The 19,984-nt window shown below is 44.8% G+C and overlaps 1 protein-coding gene across 1 annotated transcript in view; it reads right to left on the reverse strand.

Moving 5' to 3' along the window:
* ANXA13 (annexin A13) overlaps nt 1-19,984 on the reverse strand; it is a 50,243-nt gene that overhangs the window by 10,229 nt on the left and 20,030 nt on the right. The window contains exons 2-8 of the mRNA XM_084748196.1: nt 19,069-19,144; nt 12,345-12,439; nt 9,085-9,255; nt 4,117-4,150; nt 3,934-4,013; nt 2,332-2,400; nt 1,237-1,338 (exon numbers count right to left, since the gene is read on the reverse strand). Coding sequence (XP_084604322.1) covers nt 1,237-1,338; nt 2,332-2,400; nt 3,934-4,013; nt 4,117-4,150; nt 9,085-9,255; nt 12,345-12,439; nt 19,069-19,144 — 627 coding nt within the window. The remainder of the gene's footprint in view (nt 1-1,236; nt 1,339-2,331; nt 2,401-3,933; nt 4,014-4,116; nt 4,151-9,084; nt 9,256-12,344; nt 12,440-19,068; nt 19,145-19,984) is intronic.

The raw sequence follows: 19,984 nt of genomic DNA on the forward strand, positions 1-19,984 counted from the left end.
TGTGTGTGTGTGTGTGTGTGTGTGTGTGTGTGTGTGTTTCTATAGTGATCATCAATGTCAGCCATCCTCAGAAACGTCATTGGTGGCCCTCATGACACTGAAAAAGAACCAAGATCACAGATAAGTCCTCTAGCTCAGTGGCCATGGGCTTTGGGCTCAGAGACCGGAGAGCATGGGGCCAGCTGCCTTTGATCATGACACTGGGCACGATTTGAAAGCAGGGGGCCCTTAGGGCTCACATACAGTAAGGCTACAGTTCCAAAGCTTTGTCTTTTCATCTGCTGGCAGCACACATGAGAGGCTATTTTGAGTGAGGAGCAGCCAGCCCCAGCTGAGGTAGGAACTCAGCCGGGGGGTCCTGGAGTTCTTGTACATTTCTGCTACCGACTTGCTGTGTGGTCCTGATAAGTTACAGATGGCTCCTTGCTCTGCAGTTGTGGGCCACCATAAAATAGCCGTTTGGCCTGCATGAGAGTTAGGATATTGTTGTGAAATTTGAAGTCAAGCACTGGGCATAGAAATGTTTCGAAGAGGTAAAAGCATTCTCCAAAGAAACAAAACAGAAGACAAAAAGAAATCGGAAACTCCCCATAGGCTCTTTTGCAAATTAACAATTTTCTCTCAGAAAGGGACTTATCACGAAGTACCTTGAAATAGCCAGCTCTTTTTTTTTTTTTTTTTTTGGCTCATGGCGATCGTGAGACTAGAAAGAAGCATAATTTATGCATGTTTTTCTCAGGAGCCTTTCTCTGAGGCACAGCACATCTGTCCCATGAGACAGTAAATCGTAATCATAAAAACAAAAGCTAGTATTTGTATGCTTGCCACATGCCAGATAGGGTTCTGAGCCTGCCCATGGCCTCACACTTAGGATGGCTCTTTGAGGATGATGGAGAAGGAGGTTAGGCACTTGTTATCAGTAGATCCCAGATTTGCGCGGGGGCCCTCTGTGTGCCAAGCTTTCCTCCTGAACTTCTCTACTGTCCTGGCTCTCCTGTGACTCAGAGTATCCCAGCCTCAGTCCCACACTTGATGCTGGTCAGTACTGCACTGTCGGGCTGTTCTGTGTTGTGTTTGGCAGTATCCCGGCCCTTCCTTCTCCTACCACTGAGAACCACTGATGTAAACAGTTCCATCCCCCAAACTCAGCTCCACATCCCAGGTCTTGGCTTCCTTTAGAAATAGCCCAGGACGGTGCCGGAAGGAGCCCTTGAGTGTCAGGGCTTCACTACTTACCAGCTGGTAAGCTTGAAAGGTAGCACGCAACTGCTTGTAGCTCCTCTTGGCCAGGACTTCATTGAAGGCAAGCTCATCGGTACCCCAGCGGCCTTCGCCTGCCTTAAAGGGCCAAGTGCAGACAATGTGAAAGGAACTCATATGAAAAAGACTGAACATGCATTGCTGCTGACGCTGGGTAGGCAAGCAGTTAAACACTATGTAATGTAGAAAACTACAACTGTCGGGGTGGCTATGTCTCCTGGCTGTCAGAATGTCACTTTGTGGGTAAATGTCCTTGAGTCTATAGTGAGGTTGCTCCTGATATATCAGAAACCAATGCGCCAGGACACCTTCCCGACTGCTACACGTGCGTTCCATCTAAAGGCCCGTGTCCTCAAAAGGCCCCATGCTATTATAATATCACTTACATTGTGGTCTTGACTCTCCCTTGTGGGCTTTTTAAGAGGTTCATGGAAAGAAATATCTTCAAATAGAGATGTAGTCCGTCGTGGTACGAGAGAGAAAAGGTTATCTCCTTACTCTGTTTATGCCACCCGTCTCATAAATACTCACAAAACACCCTTAAAACCCATAGTGCAGACCCCACTTGGAGTATCCCCTTTTCGGAGAGTTCCTTCTAGAATCCCACTCTAATCTCTCTTTGGGGTGTTTGCTTTACTAATAAACTTCTGCTTAAACTATCTATGCCTTTCAGCAGATTTCTTTCCTTTAAGAAGGCAGGAGCCGAGAGACCCACAAGACCAAGAGAAGGCCTCGCTTACAGTGAAATACAAAATACGCGTACTTAGAAGTCAAGCGAATATACGGAGCATTTAGACCTTCTAGCCCACAGTGTATGTGACATATCAGCCTTTATTTATACCACCTTGGGTTCCAAAATGGATCTGAGGTGGTTAACCCCACAATATAAGAACAGGAATGAGTCTTTATAATATGATCTGTGCAGACTGTAGCATTTATGTCTTTATCAAAGGCCGGATTTCATTCCAAAGTAACTCTCATTTGCATGAAACAAAGAAATGCCTGTTAAAGCCATGCCAATACCTCAGAAACCAAAAGAATGTATGGAGCCAGGTGCACGCAAACACTTACATCATGCAAATCTTTGGCATCCTGACCAGCCAGGTCTTTGTCCACAGTATCTTCTTCATCGCGACTGGCCTACAAAGATTGCCATTAATTCAACAACTGCTTAACCACAGAAAAGCAGAGCGAACCCAGTGATACAGGAGCAACGTGGGGGAAAAGGAGCTCCAGCTGAAGCTCAAGTCAGCCTGTCAGAGTGGTGAGGCCTGCTCTTTGCTGCCATCTTTTGGGAAAGACCGGAAACCGGTTTAATTTATGTGGCTGACTTTGTCTATCTCTCTGTCTCTCTTTCACTGTCTCTGTCTTTCTCCCCCCCTCCTCCTCTCTTTCTCCCACCCCACAAAGGTCTCTCATCAAATCCACCATCCAGTGAAAGCTAACAGTGACCTGAAATCCAGTAGGAAACAAGTATTCCTTCTCCTCAAATACCAAATTCAGTGGCGATGCCAAAGAACTTTGAAAGTTGGTCATGGAAGACTATGGCAGTCTAAAGAAATCCCATGGTGGGTGGCAGAGTGCTGAAATGACCACAGTGATCCGGCCCCTGCTATAACCCCCTTTCCCTAGCTGTGGATGATCTCACAATGACATCATGCCCGATAGCATGGGGGAATTTTGCAGATGTAGCCCAGGTCTCTAATCAGGCAAATGAAATCCGAAGGGAAACTATCCTGGGTGGCCCCTGGCCCAGTGGCCTAACCAGATGAGAGTTCTTCAAGATCAGAGGTGGAAGTCCCAGAAGAACCCTTCTGCTGGCTTTGGAGAAAGCAGGCCACCTGATTATAAACTGTCCTGGTGGTGGCAAGGCGGGAGGGGCATGCAGTGGGTTTCTGGAGAACGTCCCAGGATCTCATAATGGCCTCTGGGTAACAGATAGCAAGAAGACGCTGATGCCGGCAAAGGGCCCCTGATGTGACAGATTTCTCCCTGAGCCTTGGGTGGCTGACATGTGGACAAGTTGATATTACCCCAGTGAGACCCTCCATGAAGGACTTCGTGTACAGATATCTGGACCCTTGGCCCATGGACACTGATGGAAAATGGGCCATGATGCATTGAGAGCTGTTATGTTTGGGGCAGTTAAACAGAAGATCCTTCCTTCTGTGGGTGAAACCTACGCACTCACGTTCTCTGCTGTCACTGTGCCCAAGTGGGAGAAGTGAACTAGGGAGGGTGGTGGACGGCTGTCTGTCAGTGAGAAATGGGTGCTGTCTGTCTGGAGCCCTAGGGCTATGGAGAGAAGGGCCAGATCTTAAAAGAGCCACTCCCCTGTCTGAGATCTTGTTGTGCCTACAGGTCAGGCTGGCATCAGACTTGAAAGGGAGTCAAGCATGACCTTGGACTTCTTATCCTCCTGTCTCCAACTCTAAAGTGCTGGATCACCTGTGTGAACTCTTACTCCCAGTTTACCTGGTGCTGGGATTGAACCCAGGGCTTCCTTCGTGCTAGACAAGCACTCTAGCACCTGAGCTGCCTCCCTGACCCCTTCTCTAAGATTATAAGTAAATACTTCTCTCCTTTAGCATGTTGTTGTTGTTTGTAACAATAGCACATTGCTAAGCATTTGTTCCTAAGATCATGAAGTAGGCAAAGCCTGTTTGTTCTCACCTGTAGCAGAGATACCAGAATCTTTCTTAGGTTTCCACTTGTATCGTCTTTGACATCAGATTCAAGGCTTCTGCCAAATACTTTTGAGGAAGAGCAAGGAAAAGGGAAAAATGGATGACTGAGTTCCCAGTGGGATTTCAAAAGAAACAGACTCAACCCAAAGCCAGAACAAAAGCTACTTACGCCTTTGGTAAGCTTCTTTGATGGCGACAATTTCCTAGGAAGATGATGGAAGGGATTAATGTCTAGGCTGTGAGTCAATAGAGGAAGACAGGGCAGACATCTGCTTTCAGATGTAGGGGGCCTTTGTGATGTTCCCTTAAGACGACTGTCTCTACTGAGCAGAGCACAGGCTTATGGGAAGTCTGTGAGTATAAAGTGGTCCTCTCTGTGTAAGCATTTCAAATACATAAATAGTATGTGCATACAGTGTCCTTAGAAGTGGAGTCAGCTTGGGGGATCTATCACCAGATAAATAGCAACAATATGGCATATTTATACAATGGAATGCTATTCACTGATAAAAAGAAAGAAATTCTGTTGTCTATGGCAACATAGTCGGTCCTGGGGGGATATTACTTTGAATGAAATAATCTAGACACAGAAAGTTATGAACCCCATGAACTCACTCACTTATGGAGTATAAAAAAGTTAACGTCATAGGCACAGAAAGCAGAATGGTGGTTACCAAAGGCTGGAGAAAGTAGGGGTGGCAGAGGGGCCAGTGGCACTAAGTTATAGCATGTGGTGCTTCCAGTGAGAAATGTCCCCCCCGTAACTTGGGCATTTAAAAACTTGGTCCCCAGAGCCAGGCATGGTAGCACACGCCTTTAATCCCAGCACTCGGGAGGCAGAGGCAGGTGGATCGTTGTGAGTTCAAGACCAGTCTGGTCTACAAAGTGAGTCCAGGACAGCCAAGGCTAACACAGAGAGTCCCTGTCTCAAAAAACCAAAAACAACAACAAAAAAACCAAAAACAACTTGGTCCTCAGTTGCTGGCACTGTTTGTGGGGGCTGTGGGAAGGTGCAGCCTTATGGGAGGAAGGACTTCACTAGGAGAGGGTTTTGAGGTTTATAGCCTCACTCTATACTGCTTCCAAGTTTGTGGTTGAAGATGTGACCTCTCAGCTTCCTGCTTGGGCTGCCATGCCTTCCTGCCGTCACTGACTTTTATGCCCCTGGAACCAAGCGTTACAATATCCCCATCCTGCTATGAGTTGCTCTTTCTTGGCCATGGTATTTTATCACACCCATGGAAAGGTAAATGAAACACAGTGAGCTAGTAGTGAGGCATTCTAGTGTGCACAGTAGGACAATTGGTGTAAACAAGAATATTTTGTATATTTCAGTGTGGCTAAAAGAGAGGATCCTGAATGCTCTCACCTCTAGTGGAAGTTTTGGTTTCTTTAAAAACTCAGTTATGTTATGTAAACATGTTTTTATGTTGATCCCAAGTGTGGAATACTGGGTGCTTCTGGTTTATCCACAGCTGATAACTGCCTTGTGTGGGACATGTCTTTGCCAGCTGGTAACAGCCTCTTGTGGTTCAGAGAGGGGTATGAAGACAGTTTAATTCAGAGGACTCAGAGAGGGGATAAATATCAAAGGCGAGAGAGAGAGAGAGAGAGAGAGAGAGAGAGAGAGAGAGAGAGAGAGAGAAGAGGATGCTTTGATACACACACACACACACACACACACACACACACATGTATATATATATTTCAAGGAGATTGTTGGAGGAAGAGAAAAGGCTTCTGGTTCATTTACTGTTTGCTGGACTGCTGGATATCCTGACAACTGAGATTGGTGTTGCGCCAAAGAACCCGACAACCCTAACCAGCCAGAAGTACCTAAAGAGAATCTGCCCCATTCCTCCACTAACCTTTCTCCCCTACCTTGTGTTGGAGGGGTTGGTGGAATGGAGGTAGAGATATAAGAAACCCCATTGAAATAGATAATAAAAGAATAGGGCCAACACTGACCATAAAGGCATAATAAATATTTAAGGTGATGTATTCGCCCATTATTCACACTTGGCCATGACACTGTATATGTATGAAAACACCATACCTTATCCCAGACATAGCTACCAAGATGCCTTGTCAATAAGGAAATAGAAAGGTAGAAGTATCATAGCTAATAGCTAGTATTTTTCCTCTGTCTCTTAACCCAGTCTTGTTCCCCTTATTCCCAATTGAACAACCAAGGATAGAGTTCAGTGTGTGTCTTGCAGGTGTCTATAACAGTTCTGTATACTTGTATATATGCTTACTGTACTATTCCCCAAGCCAAAGGTCAACCACCTTTGTAACTTTGCAGCTATGCCCACTTGCAAAACAGCATCACAGCTGGGCTTTGTTGACTCTTGACCTTCCCTCTTGGGAAGAGGGGTGTGGAAGGTCATAGGAGTTTTGCCTAAATCTACAGCCACTTCTCCCAATCAGTTATATGTAATTCTGCCCTGATTGTAATGGTGATGCCAAGGAGAGGGCTACAGGTATATAGGCTAAGGGGGACTAGGGAAAGGAGCTTCATCTATGTAGCCATGGGGGAGTGGGCATCCATGCTCAGTGCAGACCTTCTAGTGTGGCTGCCTTAAGGCCACCCAAACTCCTGCCTGTAAGACCTCACCAACTGCTCTATGGGTAAGCCTAATAAAGTCCTTGGTTCCCCAGAGTGAATTTTGTAGAATTGCATACTTGGCTTGCCACTGGGACCTTAGGGGAAGACGTTGTTTATGTCTCTCCTAGGAAAGGAACCTTAGCAACAGAACTCCCAGAACTGTTTTGTGCACATCATACCTTTAGACTGTGGGAAGCAGTGCTTATTGTTTTGTGGCTGATTTTTAACTCCCCGTTGTCTTGGCGATCCAGCCATTTTCTAACACAGACCATCAGTGTTTTTGTTTTTTGGAAGGGATAGAAAGTATCCAGTTCTAGCATAGGCCACAGTTGATTTGGCTAGCCTCCTACGGTGGCTGCCTAGGTGGTTTCCAGCCTGCCTATGCTTTAAACAACTTGCTGGGTCAGCGGTGCAAGCTGCCCTCTAGAATGTGTCCCGGCAAGGAAGCGGGTTTTTTTTGTTTTTTGTTTTTGTTTGTTTGTTTGTTTGTTTTGTTTTTTTTACATCCTTTGTGTCAAGTTGCCGACCTCAGAGCTGTGTCAGCTTACTAGTAAGCCAGCAATGATTAAGAACAGGCATTTCCTGGTACCCCAGCTCATAAGTTGAGTTTAAAGCACAGTCAGAGAAGAGCAGGTGTGCAGAGGGCACCAAGTGGGGAGGGGGGTGTGGCGTGTTAAGTGGGTGGGGAGGAGAGGCAGACCAGGTGGTAGGGGCTGCTCATTACTTTGTTTATGCAGCTTCCTCACCTTGTGTTTTCCAGCTACTCCTGAGATCTGTCTGAACCCAACCCCTCCCTCACTTGACTTGTGTGTGTGTTTTTATTTTTTATTTTTTTTCTTTTTTCTTTTTCTTTTTCTGTTAAATCACTAGGTCTATTGCTTGAAAGAAAAGCTTTTCTGGTTGCTTGGATCTTAAAGGAACCCTGCTAAGATTAAGAAAAGAATAATAAGGTAACAGGTTTACAAAAGCAGGTACTGCTTGCTCTCGACATCACCAGGTGCTTCATTGCAGGGACCTTGGCGTCTCTGGGAAGGGTGGGCATGAATGGAGAAAAAGGAGTGACGTCAGACAGGGTCTGGGCTGCTCCTCCCCTGAGGTTCTACCCTGTCTCCTTGAGATGGAGAGGTTACAAGGCTGAGGAACTCAGCTCATTGACCGAGCATTTGCATGGCTCTGGGCTCAATTCCCATCACTAAAAAAAAAAAAAAAAAAAAAAAAAAAAAAGAGAAAGAAATGGAGGGGGTTTATTAACCCAGAGATCCAAAGGACTGGAGATTGTTGTGGTGGTTTGGTTCATGGTGCCTCTGTGGGGACATGACTGAGCCTCAAGCAGAAGCAGAAGGCCAGCATCAGGGTGTCAATCCATTATGTCGACGTATGGTGGCAGGGCAGTGCTTCCGACGTTCTTGCTCTCTTTTCTACCCATTGCCATTGTCCCCCAGCCCCACCCCCCTCCACCCCACCCCACTGCCCCCTGGGAGCCTCAGAATGCTGGGATTTTCTGGCTTTTTTTTTTTTTTTTTTTTTTGCTATACCCCCCTACTCCGCTGCGATTGGTGGTTGTGGAGAAACCAGTGGGGAGGGGTGTCTCTAAGGATGATTTGTGAATCTTACTCTCAACCCTCCTTCCTGGCTTGGGGAACCAAAGACAAGTTGGCTTGTGTCTGCACATTAACAAACGCGCAGCTTCTAGAGGGCGGTGCATGCGCAAGGGCCAAGTGGGGAGATATATGCTGATGGAAGCACACAGGGTCAGGCTTGGGGTGTGGCGCCGCTGGTAGAGTGCTTTCCTAACATGCATGAAGGCCTCGGTTTGATCGCTAGTACTGCATAAAGCTGGGTCTGGTGGTGCATGCCTATAATCCTAACATTCAGAGATAGAGGCCGGAGGATTAGGAGTTCAAGGTCATCCTTAGCTACATAAAGAATTTGAGGCCAGTCTTGGTTACATGAACTTCTGTCTCAAAAAAGAAAGAAAGAAAGAAGAAAAGCCAAATAGCAATATCGAAACTCCCAAGCCCCAAAGAAAATCAACAAAAGACGACTAATACAGAATTGTCCAGGGAGATGCTAGTGGCCACGGGACCTGTTCATTGGAATCCTTGGTACCCCCACCTTTGCCCATTATTGAAGCTTTCTACTCTATGGTAACAGCCATGTGTGAGGCAGTGACTCAAACATACTTGCTACTTATTGATAATTCACAGCAGAGGGCTTACAAGGTCAGACTAGAAGCTGAGAAAATAGAATTCTGCCCCCTGAATGCAAACCACATCCATTAGAAAGACAAAACCTAGACTGACATAGCTCTCCTGTCAATCCAGAGGCAGCAAGGTGAAGATTGACCTCTAGAGGACTGACAGATCTGTTCTTCCCGAGTGAGCTTAGCAGATACATTTCTGCCCAGACTCTTGCCCACTCGTGGATACCACGTAGAGGGTGAGCTTCCTCCGGTGCGGCCCAGCCATCTCTGATGCACGAATGGCCTGTCCTCCAGGAGTTGGGACCGAGGGCTCAAGTGAGACTGACCTTGTTGCTTCTTGTACACAGTATCTCTATGAGTACTGTCTCATCGGTGCCCAGGCCCTTCATAGCTTTCTGCAGCTGCCGCGCAGCATACTCATTGGGGCGATCCAGAAGGGCCAAGGCTGTCTTCTCGAAGTTTCCACTCAGTTCACTCTTGAGGACCTCCTCTAAGTCCTGCAGGAAGCACAGAGCAGTTGGCTGAAATTGTCATGGGAGAGGAAGGTGGTTGTCTGCTTACCTTACTGCGTGAGTTTCAGGGCCAGGACACCTGCCCTAGATATGCATAGAAATCATTTGGGCAAGAGCCACTCCATCTCTTGAGGACAATAGTCACCACAATTGCCTGTTCATCTCTCCCCTGCCCCTAAATCTGGCTGAGAGGCATCTCCCTCAGGGCCGGAGCCCTCAAAGATGAGTTAAAACAGCAAGAACATTTACAGAGCATTTTAGATTTCAGAGAGCTTTTATCAGCTGAAGTTCATAACATCCCTGAAAACCCTGGCAGATGAATCGCATTATCTCCATCCAGTAAACCTCAGATAATGAAGAATTTGCCCCCAAACATTCAGCTGGAAAAGAGTCAACAATTTCCACTGATGGTCCGTGTTTTTATATGGGAGAATAGCAAGACTTATGTCATAGGGTTGTTGGAGGAATGAGAATCCATGAAAAACTCAGCACAGTGCCCACATTCAATGCTCAAAAATTACTCATGCTCATATATAGTATGCAAGAATATTATTATTCCATCCTGCATTTTTTTTTGAGAAAACACAAGCCCACTATTTCTCTGATAGATCTCTAAGCTCTCAGTTGGTGGGAAAAGGCAGAAGATTTTACATAAAGGGATCTGCCAGGCTAAAAGAAGACCGTGACGTCATGTCTTCATGTCTCACAGTTGCTTCACCTAACACCACATCCTGCAGGGCCAGGCTGTTCTCAGTATCATCCATTATGGATCCCTAGAAATGTCTGAAACATTTATTTTTCACGTTGGATTGGCATCATTTGGGATTGCTGAGGACTCTCAGCTGCTCAGTCTTTTGATTCCCAAGCATGAAAACAAATATGGTATATTTTTTATTTAACTAATTTATTCATATTACAACTCAATTGTTATTCCATCAAAATATGGTATTTTTATATGCGTCTGAGCCTAAGAAGTAGGTTCAGGAAACCTGATTCTTGTCCTGGCTTCTCTGAAAATCAGCTTTGGTACCTTGGTATGGCTGTTGCCAGAGCTCAGCTCATGTGAGACCTAGAGTTGATTACTTGACTTCCTCTAGGTTTTGGAAGCATCTTGTTAAAGACCAGTAGATGCTCAGCACAGGGAAATGTCCCTAGGCCCACATCTACTTGTGTTTAGGGCAAGAGCATAACGTGTCTTGTTTTGTTGGGCTAGCAATAGATATAAGTTAGGGGAATACTTTAGAGTTAGGCATGCAAGTAGGAACGGATGAAAGTTCTACCTCAACACAATGCAGCAAACTGGAGACTCACTTGATTTCACAAAAAAATGACATTGAAAAGCTTGATTATTAAAACAAACAACAACAACATCATAGCCATTGACCATTTGGTATATAAGTAAACAGCCTCATTATGGCACTGGTCTTCTGGAATAGATGTTGGCCTTGATTACTGAAGACTTGGGCATGGGTCCTGCATTTTCCTTTCTTTTCTTTTTAACAAAAATTAAATATGGAGGAGGGAGGAATAGAAGTTAGGCTGGATATACTCAAGGTGTATGTGTTAAATTGTGAAAGAAAATACACAGTTCTTAAAAAGTCCACTAAGTACATTGCTTTTACATATAAATCTTTGGCCATATAAGTGCTGCCTTTCCTGTCTGTAAACTGAAGCAATCATGACTGTCATAATTTCTATTTATTGGTTTGTGCTGTCGTTATCCTGTTTGAAATCTAAGAAGGCTGGTAAGTGCCCATCCTCAGTCTGTCCCTGACGAGACTAAAACCTAAAGAAGCCTTTATCAATACAAAAGACAATATAGCATAATGATTTCTACTTTGCATAATGATAATTCCAGGGGCTCAGGGCTATAGTCACTCGATATTAGGGATTGAGGCAATCTCAAATTCAAGGTCAGCCTGGGCAAATCAGGAGAACCTTTTTCAAAAGAAAAAAGAGAAAAGGGTAGGGACACAGTGCAGTGGTGGGGAGGTTTACTAGCATGAATGAAGCTCTAAGTTCAACTACGCCTCAACAGTTCAAGTAAGGCTCAGCTCCACAGGAAACTGATGAAATATGAACGTGGGAAAAATAGTCTTTCCCAAGGAAGTACACACCAATTGGTTATCCAGTACCAAATACTCAGCCCTGAAAATATACACACAAGTAACATGATACAGAATGAATAGTTGCATTATGTATTTAGGAATATATATCCATCCATATGTGTGTGTGTTTGTGTGTGTGTGTGTGTGTGTGTTTGTATGTATGTGTGTATGTGTGTGTGTATATATACATATGAGCATGTATATATGTATGTATGTATGTATGTATATGTGTATATATATGAGCATGTATGTATGTGTTTATTTAACAACAATGAAAAGAGGCCATGAATTTGAAAGAGAGCAATTATAGTTATAGGGGAGAGTTTGGAGGGGAGAAAGGGAAGGGTAAAATGATGTAATTACATTATTATCTCAAAAAATAAAAGAAATAATTTTAAAGCATTTTCTGTACCAGTGATTTGTGAACAAATATGGGTCTCAAAGACAGCTGAACACACAAAAATTTCTATACAAAACCCCACTTGCGGGAATTGCTTTTCAAATTACTGTCTTGTATCTAAATTATTACATGGAATTAGTCCCAATTGAATGAAAAATGAGCAAAGGCAATAGATAAAAAGATCAATTTAAAAATGAGTTAAGGAATATTGACTTATAGGTGTTAAGTTGACATAGCAATGTTAGTATTTTGTCTAGTCAATTAAAAGTTCCAAATGCCAAGGTGGAGAGATGCCTCAGAGGTTAAGAGCACCGGCTGTTTTCCCAAAGGTCCTGAATTCAAGGCTCAGCAACCACATGGTGGCTCACAACCAATGAGATCTGGTGCCTTCTTCTGGCACACAGACATACTTGCAGGCAAAACACTGTGTACATAATAAATAAAGAAAAATTCTTTAAAAACAAGTTGCAGATGCCCCTTTCTCAGACCATAGTCAGCCTTCAGTTGTGTCCTCCCTCCTGGGTGTGTGCGGAGGCTGAGGCCGGGGCTGGCACAGCCCTGCATACCTTGCCGTACTTCGCCTTGTATTTCTGCTTTATCTGTTGCCTCTCATCCGATGTCCTGCTGGATAAGACTTCAATGACGGCTGCTTCATCCGTTCCTGAAGTGCAGGAGATAGAAACAAAGCCACGGGAATGAAGAAAGATGATGGAGAGTGTTCTTATCCAGACCGGAAGAGACCACATGTCTGGTTTAGAAGGGGTCAGAGGTTGGAATGGGACTAGATGGATCTGGTGGCTTTAACTGTCTTGTGCTGAAAACCATATTCTTGCCACTCAGACAAATATCCATGGAGACCTCCCCTTGTGTGCAGGGCAGTGAGAGGCACTCATAGAAAGAGAAATGCCTTTGGCGTGTTTCCTAACTTAAAGGCAGCCAAAGGAAGAAACATCCCAAAGTCCATCAGGAGGCAAATGGCTAAACAAAACATGGGCCATCCGTACACTAGAGTACTGGTGAGTCACAAGAGGGACCAGAGTACAGGAGAATATGAAGGAGCCTTGGAAATGTTACGCTAGGTAAAAAGAGCGAGTCACAAAGGACCACATACTATATGATTTTATTCATATGAAAATCTAGACTAGGGGATTCTACAGAGGGCAGAAAGTGGGTTAGGGGTTGGGGGTGCATAGACTAGACGGGAGTAGGAGGAGATGAAAGTGTTCAAAAAACAGTCAACTGTCTATGGCCACACCACCCTGAATGTGTTCAGTCTCATCATCTAAAATCAACTAACTATGGTGGGGTTGCATATATCTATGAATGTAGTAAACATTGACCTGTTTATATGGTATGTGAATTATATCTCACTAAAGTTATTTTTGAAAACCTAATAAAAGTGTGGCTTGTTCCTTTTCTTCTGGGTACTGAATAGATAAGATTGCAGCCCAAATGTACAGAATATTGATCTTATCCATAGACTTCATTTGTGTGTGTGCATGCACTTGCATGTGTGTGTGTATGTGTGTGTGTGTGTGTGTATGTGTGTGTTTGTATAAAATACTTTGATGCTCTAATTCCTCACCTACGAGTTGGGGTCATGTAGTTCAAGGGCATGTGAGATTGAAAAGAGAGAGTCAAGAGAGGGGACCATGGTGCACACAGCAACAAACTATATACCACAGACATCATGCACCATATATGCCAAAGGACCTGGCCCTGCCTCGCATCCATGGAGGGCTTGTGTTCAGGCCATCCTACAGGGGATGCTCACCAATAACAAAGCCTGTCCCACAACATCACTCAGCAACTGTGATCTATACAAGGAACTTGTGAGCTCATCTAGTTTACATTTTAACGATAGATGATGAAATGGAGGAAAGAACATCTTATTGGTTCCTGCATAGACCTCTCAATGCTTGAAGCACTGTGACTAGCTTACCCCCAGCCTCCCACTAGTCTCTCCCCACCCCCACCTTCTTCTCAGCATCATGCACTGGCTGGCCATTCTTTTCCCTGCCCTCTATCCTCAGCTTCTCGTTGGCCTTCCTGTTCAGATGGCTGACGGAGAGATAAACCTGTTTTTTAGGATCCTAAGTGTGGGATCGGACTGGTCTTGTGAGAGAACAGGTGATGTTAATCCATTCGAAGACCAACCATCTCGTGCAGGGGCTTGATTGTTGCCAGCTGAAAAGATCCTGTGAACAAACTCTGGGAGGAGATATATAAATGAGCCCAGAACTGGAAGCGGGGCTTTTGGAGACTTTGGATAGTTCTGGCTGTTCATCGCCACTTCGAGGTGCTCCTAGAGAGAACTGCTCGGGGGAAGACTTCAGGTCTCTGACTCCTGCTGAGGTTCCAGGTTCTGGTTACTCCAGGTTCCAGCAGAAGAAATCCTGCTGATTACGCCAGGAAAATCATTCCTCAGAACTGATATCCTTATGGTTTTGTTATTGTGTTCCTTAATCCTCTTTTCCTAGTGTTTTGGTTAGTCGGGTTATAAGTGATGTGCGCTCGGTTACTAAGTTGTTAATAAAATATATTGGTTAAGAAAACAGCCTACAGATGGCCACTGCCCTTTCTTATGTTCAGGTGATCTCCAGATCAGCCCCTCTAGCCTAGCTCATTTTTTCTGACTTCCCATCTTATTTCCAGCTTCCTGTGGCCACATTCTCATGGCTCTCCAAAGCATTTCAACTTTGAGTGTAGCTTAGCTAGATTTATTTGGTAAATTCTTATGTCCATTATCTGCACTATTAATTCATTTATATAATTAATTCATTGACATCACCTTAGTCAGAAAATCCAAAGTTACCTAAGGGGTCTACCTCTGTTGCCTTTGCTTCTGGGTCACTTAACCCTTTCTAGGTCTTTCATCTGGGCCTTTCCTTTGCTTCTGATGCCACTGCCAGGACCTGACACTTAGTCTCCCTGATACAAGGCACTGATCTCTGCAGTCTCCAGCTCCTTTCACCCCATAATCTAAATGCCACTAATGAGTCTTTATGACTCCTAGGTTTGGATCAGAATCCCAAAGCAGAATAAGACTTCCTGCAATTTGGTCTTAAGCTGTTCTTCTAGATCCATCTCTGGCATGACTAACCCAGGGCTCCCTTAGTTTCTCCTAATGACATTTGTCTGTAGGTCAATGCTGGGCCCTGGGCAGTGGTCACTCAATGACAGTGGACACTGTTATATTGTCAGTCACATGCATCTTGCTTGGGCCATAACTGGGAGCGTGGGAGGGTTGAAGGTTCTGCCAGGTCCACCACTTTTACACGTATTAATTACGATTTTATGTGAACTTGTGTTTTGTGAAAGAACAAGGGTTACAAATAAACTGAACACGAAGAAAATACTAAGCCAATCGTATTTGTATTGGCAAAACCTTGGGGAAAGTCAATGTTGGGGGTCCAGATACCTTGCTATAGATTAATGACTCCTCAGGGAAATGGGATGCGTCTGACATAGAGTTGAGTCTCTTTACACAGTGGTTTATGGTGTTCTAGCATATTCTATGTAAAGTACGGGCTACTCTGTCCTGTGGTGATTTATTCAATTATGACATGACACAATGCTGAGCTCCTGTGACTTTGGGCTAATACTTCTTCCACTCAGTCCATTGCATCTTCAGGAGTGGCCACTGCCACTGTCTGTAGAAATAGAATGTGAATCACAAACGGTTTGATGGTGAGCTTCTGACTTCCAGAACTGTATGATCAGTTTCCATTGTCTTAAGCCACTTAATTTTTGGCACATCAGTTTGAGAGCCTAAGGCATGAATACAGTTGCCTTGCTCAGCAATATGTGAGACCTCCCTCCACGACCCCAAACCTGCATCGTCCTGACGTTGCTGGCAACAACCTTCAGTTGCAGGCATCAGACACTGGCAAGGTACCTGCTCAACAGAGCTGAGTGAATGAACTCGCTGCCTGAGGACTACCCTGCTGAGAGACTGGGATTCTGGGGGACCAGTAAATGGAGCTGACTGATTTGATGGAGGAGTCGGGAGCAAGAAAAAAAAATCAGACCACGGTTGTGAACGGGAGATGGAAAGGAACTGGTTGGAAAGGAGGAAGGAAAGAAAATGGAGGCCGGAAAACACTTGGGATGCTTTCTCTTCAGTTTGGCTTTGCATCAACTCTGATGACTGTCTTTGGAAGGACCTAGCCAGAACCTGGATGAAGAAGCCCAGCCCACAGGAGAGAGAGCCCCGGAATAGCCACTAGCTTTGAGTTCTTGGTCCATTCACTTCATCTCAAGCACTGTTTGCACCTCTGTAATTCCAGTTCCAAGATTTTAGCTATTTGAGTCCAACTAGAGGAAAAGAAAAATCCTAGGATGAGCTCACTTGCAAAAATAGCTGGATTTTAAATCTACTCGGGTATCCCAGAGGGCTGTTTTCCTTAACTCAACTACGTCTGCAAAGACTCCTTTTCCAAATAAGGATAAGGCTACTCTCCTGGGTTCTGGGGGGCTGCTCCTTTCTAGAGGCCTCCATTCAACTTTTCCTGATGGAGAGCAGGTTGGGCTCGCTCAATGTACAGGCTGATTTGATTGGATCTGAGCTCACTGTTCAGAAGTGGCTTAACCCATTCTTCTGTTGAGGGACATCACTTCCCCCAGGCAGGACAGCCTTGCCAGGCCACCGAGGAAGAGGATGCAGGCAGTCCTGAAGAGACTTGATAGTCTGGGGTCAGTTGGTAAGGAGGAGAGCTCCCCTTTGCTGAAGACTAGGGCATGGGGCTGGAGAAGAGGGGGGAGGGTGGGACCCAGAAGAGGCAAGGGAGTGGGCTACAATTGGGATGTAAAGGGAATAAATTAATTTTTTTAAAAGTGGCTGAAGGGTTACCAATGGTGCTGTACATGGCACACAGATAGTGTGGGGGAAGGAGTGCTGGGATAAAAGCTAGGATCTGAAATCTAGCCAAGAAGCATGCTCTGAGTAGTTTAACCTCTATGTACCTTGGTGGGCCTGAGCTTGATCCTAAGGTGTGGTCCCAGGCTCTGCAGTGTTCTTACTAACTGAGACCTATAAGAAATGCAAAATGGACAGTCGCCTTCTTCCCCATGTCCCTTCAAGACCCCTTGATGACTATTGCACCTTTGAACATTTGAGAAGCCATGTATTAGGTGACCTCCAGCCAGGTCTAAGAGGCTACTGGTCCATGTACTCTTTATTAAGGCATTCTCTTTGATGGAGTCAGCTGATGGAGATGACTCCACAAAGGGTAAGTCTAGGCAGAAGCTGGTGGAGGGTTCAGTGCCTAGGAGCTGGGGACTGTTTGGGGGTTGCCCGTGACTCAAATTATCTATCTGCATACGTAGGGCATCGTAAGTCACCAGGGATGTACAACTGCCCCAAGCTAAACTCTTAGGAGAAATAAACTCTCATTTTTATTATGGATCATTATAATTTTGACTTGCATCGGTGGGTGAGGGGTAGGAGTGCATGCTAGCTTTACTGTGCATGGGGTTTCCAGCCCTCCTCCATTCATCCTGTTCAGCCACTGACCCTTCATGGCTATTTAGTACTTGGAGGGTGACTGCTGCAAATACAAATATTCTGTGGGTACAGAGTGCACACCAGATTTCAGAAACTTTGTACAAAAAAAAACCAAACAAAACAAAACCCAACCCAGAATATAAAATACTTCACTCATAATTTTATGTCAATATTGAGATAAAATGATATTTTTATATAAATTGGGGTAAGCAAAACTGTATCAAAATAATACAACTTACATATTTTTTTTTCTTTTACTATTTGGCTTATTTTACTACTTGGGCATGGTGGTACCTGCCTGTAGCCCCAGCACTTGGAGGCACAAGCAGTAAGGTCAGTTCAGGCCAGCCTCAGTTAAATAATGACTTCAAGACCAGCCTAGACTACATGAGCCCCTATCTTAAAAAAATAGATCTGGGAAAATTGCTCAGTGGGTAAATGACTTGCTGTGGAAACACGAGGACTTGAATCCAGATCCCCAGCACCCATGTAAGAGTGGCACACACTTGGACTATCGATGCTGAGAAACAGGAGGGTCCTTGGGCTTGCTGGCAGTCAGTGTAGCCAATCAGTGAGCTCCAGACTCAGTGGAGAGACCTTGTCTCAAAAAACAAGGTAAAGAGTAATGGAAGAAGACACCTGACACCAGTTTTCAGCTTGCACATCATTCTTGACCATACATAGATGCAGAATAAGCTTGCAAAGCTGCCTGTGGTGGCACATGCCTATAAGCCCATCACTGAGGAAGGAGGAGTGCCATCATTTGGGGCTAGCCTGGGCTATATCCCAGCCTTATCCCAAAGTAAGTTTTAAAGTAGAAAATGATCATGTAGCCTACTGTTGTGGCTATTGAAGAGCTTCACTTTAGACATTTAAATTCTGCCCTGGCAGGGCTGTCACACAAAGTCTTGAAGGCAAATTATGTCAGTGACATGTTTTTGCTTCAGTGTGTATTTGTCATTGGAATCAAGATTCTACACTTTCAGCCAAATCAGAGATCTCTCAGATGGCCAAGCGTCTAACAGCTCCACCCTTGTTTCATACTTTTATGATTTGGGGGCAAATATTTAATATCAAGCCTTTCTTTGTCATCTGTCAGTCCTTATGATAGTATATACTTTACAGGCTTGCTGAGAAGACCAAACAGGATGACGATGGATAAGTGACACTGAGCTGGGCAATGGTCACACAGGCGCTCTACACAGTAACACGCGTGCTGGCTCGGTTCTGTGGTCCCACACAAAAACATGCCTGAGTACTTTGGTTTGGCATTCAGTAGGTGCTCACCCCGGGTGTTTTTAAATGAACTCTAGGTAATCTAGTCTCCATGCTATGGCCAGGCATTTGGAGCTCACCACTGAGCATTAGGAAAGTCTCAGCTGCCTGGAAAGTCCCCTGGAGTTCCCTTCCACTCAGCAACACCCAGGCGTAAACATCCTGAGGCTTCACGCAAGGCCTTTCCTTCACAGTTGTCTGCCAGACATGAGAGCAGAGACAAGCCAGAGCAGGAGATGAGCTGGAAGCTGCAACCTTTGGGCTTCCCTCTGATTCCCCCTGGCTGTCACTGCCAAGCGGGGATTAGCTCTTCCAATACCCTCAGAAGTATCGAGCCCTTACGAAACTATGAGACCTCAAATAAAGAGATCATGAGAAAAGATCAACTCGAATTAGCTTAGAATACATATGGCAGGTAGGTCACCTTCTTGTCACTATGGGAAAGCTGGTCACGATGTCAAGCTTAATCAATTTCAAAGACAAATAAGTGAACAAAATGATTCTCCTACCCATTCCTTTGCAGGCTTTGTACAGCTTTTTGGCATCTCGGTCTGCATCAAAACCATGATGGCTTCTCTCTTTGGCCTGGAAAGGAAATAATTCAAGGGGTGAGGTGGATAATGCAGATATTCTTAAATTAGTGTTGCTGGGATCGATGGCCAACTAGAAGACCAAACCATCATCCAAACAAAGCACAGACGCCACTCTACAAGTGGGTGTTTGTGGAAATCACCTGGGGAAGCTTTGGTCCCAGAGAGATGGCTGGTACTCCTTGGGACCAGCTGGGCTTGGATGGCCATGGGAGAAGGGAGTCCTCTGCTCTCAAGTACAACTAATTGCACTGGCCAACTCTATGGTAAATGATTTTCATAGCAACCCATCTTTGCGTGTCGTCTCCTCTCAAACAAAGCACGATACAGTGGGCCAGTGTTCCTGGACTATCTGTCCTCCGTGATGGATACGCCAAGTATATCCAGGGAACAGATTTGCTGGCCAACGCTGAGGGAATCTTATTACAGATTCTCTCGCTGGCCTGGATCAGTGCCGTCCACACAGGAGGGACATCATTTAGTTTCTTGGTGACTCTTTGTGAACTGACAAGAGAGTAGGTTTTAGCTTTTAGTTCTCTTGGGGGAACACAGTCCTGTTTATGTATCCAGATGTCTTGCATTTCAGTCTTTGGGCTAGAGCATGCACTGCTGTGTTCTTTTACTTATGCCGATCTCCTTATTATTTGCCTAATAATAATAAGGCTGTGAGCTTTGTTTTTACTTAGTTATTTTAAAAAGACACTTCCATTAGTACTAAACTGGAAAACCGATATAGTTTGCATAATAACAGATAGCCATAAGAGTAGACAGATGGAGATTAAAGATGTTAAGGTAGGAAGTTAAGTCGCCATTCTGAAGCTAGTGGTCTTGAATA

Source organism: Acomys minous, assembly GCF_964271855.1.
Source record: "Acomys minous genome assembly, chromosome: 12".
NCBI lineage: Eukaryota > Metazoa > Chordata > Mammalia > Rodentia > Muridae > Acomys > Acomys minous.